This window comes from Cryptomeria japonica, chromosome 8 (assembly GCF_030272615.1).
Source record: "Cryptomeria japonica chromosome 8, Sugi_1.0, whole genome shotgun sequence".
NCBI lineage: Eukaryota > Viridiplantae > Streptophyta > Pinopsida > Cupressales > Cupressaceae > Cryptomeria > Cryptomeria japonica.
In genome coordinates, this window is record NC_081412.1 from 454,636,073 (window position 1) to 454,640,931 (window position 4,859).

General features: G+C 36.2%; 1 protein-coding gene across 1 annotated transcript; it reads left to right on the forward strand.

Moving 5' to 3' along the window:
- Window positions 1-536: 536 nt before the first annotated feature.
- LOC131031346 (tetraspanin-8-like) lies at window positions 537-1,081 on the forward strand. Its single transcript, XM_059210420.1, has 2 exons — window positions 537-884; window positions 995-1,081. The coding sequence occupies exons 1-2, from the start codon at window positions 537-539 to the stop codon at window positions 1,079-1,081; spliced, it is 435 nt and encodes a 144-aa protein (XP_059066403.1).
- The last annotated feature ends 3,778 nt before the right edge of the window (window positions 1,082-4,859 follow it).

Consider the following 4,859-nt stretch of genomic DNA (forward strand, 5'->3'; position numbering starts at 1 on the left):
TGTAGGAATGCCTCTCGGCGTAAAAAAAACAAAAATGGACAAATTACAAACCAAAAATATCATTAGTCGCAGTCCCATCAAAATATCTAAAAGAAATACGATAAGAAAGAAATAAGAAATACGTATACACAAGAACTTTACGTATGCGTATTTTCAAACCCAAAACAAATACCAAATTATTCCCTCACTACGACAAGGAGGAGAAGAAGCAGCAGCAGCAGCAGAAACAGTTGTGAAGTTCGGCACAGTTAAGCTAGCAAAGGTGCTTAGTTCGAAACCCAGCAACATCAGCAGAATCTAGGAACAGCAAAAGCCAAAGGTCACCGGTTCGAGACTCGGCAAGATCAGAACCAAGGGAGAAAGCAAACACAGCAGCCATGTTTCATGCGACGAACAGCATAGTGGGGCTGCTGAACTTTGTGACATTCCTGCTGTCGATTCCCATTCTCGGTGGCGGAATTTGGCTCGCCACGCGCAACAGTGGCGATTGCCTTCGCTTTTTGCAGTGACCTATCATTGCCATCAACTCTGCCATTATGCTGCTCTCATTGGCAGGCTTTGTGGGCGCCTGCTTTCGAGTCACTTCTTTGCTCTGGCTTTATCTCTTCTTTATGCTGCTTCTCATTCTCGCTTACTTGGGATGTATCATTTTTGCCTTTGCAGTCACTGGTAAAGGTGAAGGCCATCCGGTAATAAACACTGGCTTTAGTGAGTACAAGCTTGAGGATTTCTCTCAGTGGATGCAGGACCGCGTCAGGGATTCCGGTAGCTGGCATAATATCAGGTCGTGTGTTCGAGATGCTAAGGTGTGTAAGAAGCTCGGTGATAAGACGATGTATATGGGCGCTGCCGGGTTTTATCAGCAGCATTTGAATCCCATTCAGGTGATTCTGGCTTAGATCTCTTCTTCTTGGTCTTTCTCTAGATAACGACAGACAATTCGCAATCCATAAGATGTCAGTTACTTTGGTTTCTCTTTCAGTTTTCTTTACAGTTTTCTTCAGTGTATACATGGATGCCTTCACTCCCCCTTGCTGCAGCTGTAGGAACGCCTCTCGGCATAATTAGTACTGTAGCATAGGAAATAGGAATCATCACAAGCATATATAAAAAACTAATCATTGTCTAATCACAAAAACTTAGAATGCAATGAATCTATCCTAAACAACACTCAATAGAGACATAAAATAAAAACATTCAAAAGCAAAGATTATGCAAACCAAAGATGTGATTTGAATGCTCCTTCATGCGGCTCCATTGTTCTTCTTTCCTCTTCAAATGGTTTGGTTGTAGATCTCACCTACAAATGCACATACATGATTGAAAGCAAGTAGACAAGATTTTTGATCAAGAGTACTAGAAATTCAATAGTCTGATTAAGGATTAAGAATCAAGGGGTTTGATTGAAGAAATTCATCCAATTTATAGAAGAATTGGAGAGATGACAAGATTAGCATGATTCAATTCAAATGGAAATTGCAAATCAATATGACAAATTATGACAAATTATGCACTTTCTATGCAAAATTTGTTGATTGATAATTTATGACAAATTATGACAACTTATGACAAATTATGCACTTTCTATGCAAAATTTGTTGATTGATAATTTATGACAATTTATGACAACTTCTATGTCAAAATTGATTGATTGTCAATTATGACAAATTTATGACAAATTGACATGTCATTTCCATGAATTTAGGAGAGAAATAGAAGGAAATTGAAATTAGGAATTAGGAAATTAGGAAATTAGAGAATTAAGAAATTAGGAATTAGGTAAATTAATTAATAATCTTTCATTTATTAATTAATTCACAAAGAGGAATAATTAGCCAATTAAATGAACATTTAATTGCAATGAGAAGACTTAGGATAAATAAATAATTTATTAATCCTAAAGGAAGAAATGACACACAAGGTTAAATGATTAAATCACGAAACCCTAGAAGATGAATTAGGTCTTGAAAGATAATTGACTCGATTTGATTTGATTTTGGATTGATAAATGACCAGTGTTGATAAATGATTTGATTGAGATTGGTTGACAAAATTGACATGATTGAAAAGGACAAGGATCGATGACAAATCGATCGCAATATGACAAGATTGACAAGGACAAAGATCGACCAAAATCATGACTGAAGATTGTTGTCGACAAGACCAAATTCGAAAGTGAGATGGATGAAGAATGCAGAAGAAGGACTCGATGCTCGCAAATGATAAAGACCAAGTGCGAATCATAGGAGAAATGTTAATGCGACGCAAAAACCTAAAATGAGGCAATGCGCAAATGTTAAAGTATGACTCCGCAAGCGTTGACCATTTTTAGGTGTCTACAAGTACCATTTCAGATAAAACACTTAAACAGATCAAAACTTAAAAACTATATTGTTTAAAATTTCATTTATTTTTATTTTTGAGAGTTTTCCAAACATCTAATTTATGTAGAAAGGGAAAGTGCTTGCCTGTAATATCTCAGCCAGACGTTCCCCTTCTAGGTACATTGTAGCAAAACCCCGGGCCATATCTCTATGATTTGGACTCACCATTGGTGTGTCTGGCTTGGTTGTCAAGGAGAGTACCTGGATGAGCAGAAACATTGGGACCTGATTTTCAAGCATGAGAATGTCACTGGTCATGGCATACCAGAAGGAAGTCTTTTTCTTGGAGAGTAAAATTGGGTCCAATTCCTTAGTCCTCTCAATGCTGAGTGTGTCAGGTCTGTAAATGGAGTTCAAAAACTGAAGAACAAAAGAGGTGTCGAGAGCAAGCATCCAAGACAGCACCTCGTCGCTGTATGAAATGTTCCTGTCATGGAAATCTCTGATTTGCTCATCTGATGACTTGATGTAATCCACAAGGGTCCTGATCTTGAATCCAGGAAACTCCCTTTCTAGTGCTTTCGCCATTTTCAGTTTGTAACCATCTGTCTCCTCGTACTGCTTTACTGATTTGTGGTGGCAAGGTCCGATGGAAATCACTTGTGGAGTATATGCTTCGGGCTTCAAAAACCTCAGAAAAGGGTTACCTACGCCCACCATACAAGTATCAGAGTTTGTTTCAGACACTCCCCATTCATCTTTCTCCAGGTTTTCTTTGACATATCTTAACCAGTCACCATCTTCATTTGAACTCAATAGTCGTAGCAATTTGCCCATTAGTTCTACGAATTCACACTCCCCCAGTTCAAGTGTCTCTTTTAATGGATCTCTCCTCTACACTCCCTGCATGCATAACAGTGGAACCCATTAATTCAGAGCTGCAGAATATAATTCATGAAGTAAACAAAGGCGGATGAGCATTCACAAAACCTGGACAAGAAAGAAGTGCGAAAGTTGGCTGAGACGTTTTACCCAAACATGCAAATAAAAAAAAGAGTTAAAAAGACTTGGAAAATTACAATCAAAGCCACAATAGCTATAGGAATATTTAAATAACCATTAAATTGGATATGATTTCAAAAGAGTTAGCACATGGTTCTTAAGACTTAAAAAAAGAAAAAATTATTAAGATCCTCATAATTTTTTTTTCAGCTAAGGACATTTTTTCAAATTTAGTAACGTTGCTTCCCATCTAATGACTAATAAATTATATACACATTTTATCTAAATATTATATTCTATTCATCCCCTTTCAATTTTGAACTAGGTGGTAATCACTTCTAAGATCAATTCTAGAGAAGATCATGATGTTAGCTAAATAGTATGCAATGCCATTCATATTAAGAAATGAACACATATGTTCTTGATGCAGAAGCATCCAAGAGTGTAATGCAATCTTTCATCATTCAAAAATATTGATATTTTTTTTTTTGTTAAGGTTAAATGAATACAAATAAATGCAAGTATTTATAGGTTTCCACGTACCTAGGAAAGTGTTCAAGGGAAGATAAGAGGTTGAAAATATTTGGCTGTCTAAAGGCAAATGCAATTTTGGTTAGTAGACACATTTTACCATTAATTATAATACAAAATAATGAAATTTCCCACCTAGGCATCAACCCAAGGAAGGGGAAGAGTCATGCATTCACATATATTGGATGGTTACAACGAAAATGGTAAAAGATACCTCTTTAGGTGCCCACTTTGGAAATTGAAAAGACACCTCTTTAGGCACTGGTTGGGGAAGATGAAGAGTCATCTATTAGCTATGTGGTTCTTTTCTTGATAGCCATGTGTTGTCCATCAAGAGGGGGCATGGGGTTTCCAAGGGGCATCAAAAATGCTATAAATTGAGGCCTACGGTAGTTGTTTCATCATTCAGAGTTAAGTTCTCCTCTTTAGAGATAAAGACTAGTAGTAGCTATGGGGTGTAGAGAAGTTTGTAGCTCTAGCTTGCAAATCATGCAAAACCCATGTGTCTAATGATTTGTAATTTTTGAATATTTTATTTTTATTTATTGAAGAAATAGAAAAATTAGTTATTTCTATTGTTGTAATTTTGACAATATTCTCTTTGTTATGCTATGTGAGAATGTTGGGTGGAGCAACTCTTTATCAAGTGTAACAAAGCATGTGTTTGCGAGTGAAAGGGGAGTACCAATCATGAATACCTAATATTAACATGATCAATAGACATGAAATCTATACAAAACCTCCTCTTGATACATTTATTAGGAAAAAGATCATTTATAACACATGCAAAACATAGTCTCTCTTATGAATATCTTCTTAAATAATTTAGTAATTTTTCTTCTTATCTATTTATTCTCATATATTCAATCAATAATAGCTTTCTTGGATATATATGTATGTATATGTGTGTGTGTGTGTGTGTGTGAGTGTGTGTGTACATACATACATACATACGCACGTATATGTGTGTGTGTGTGTGTGTGTGTGTGTGAGTGTGTGTGT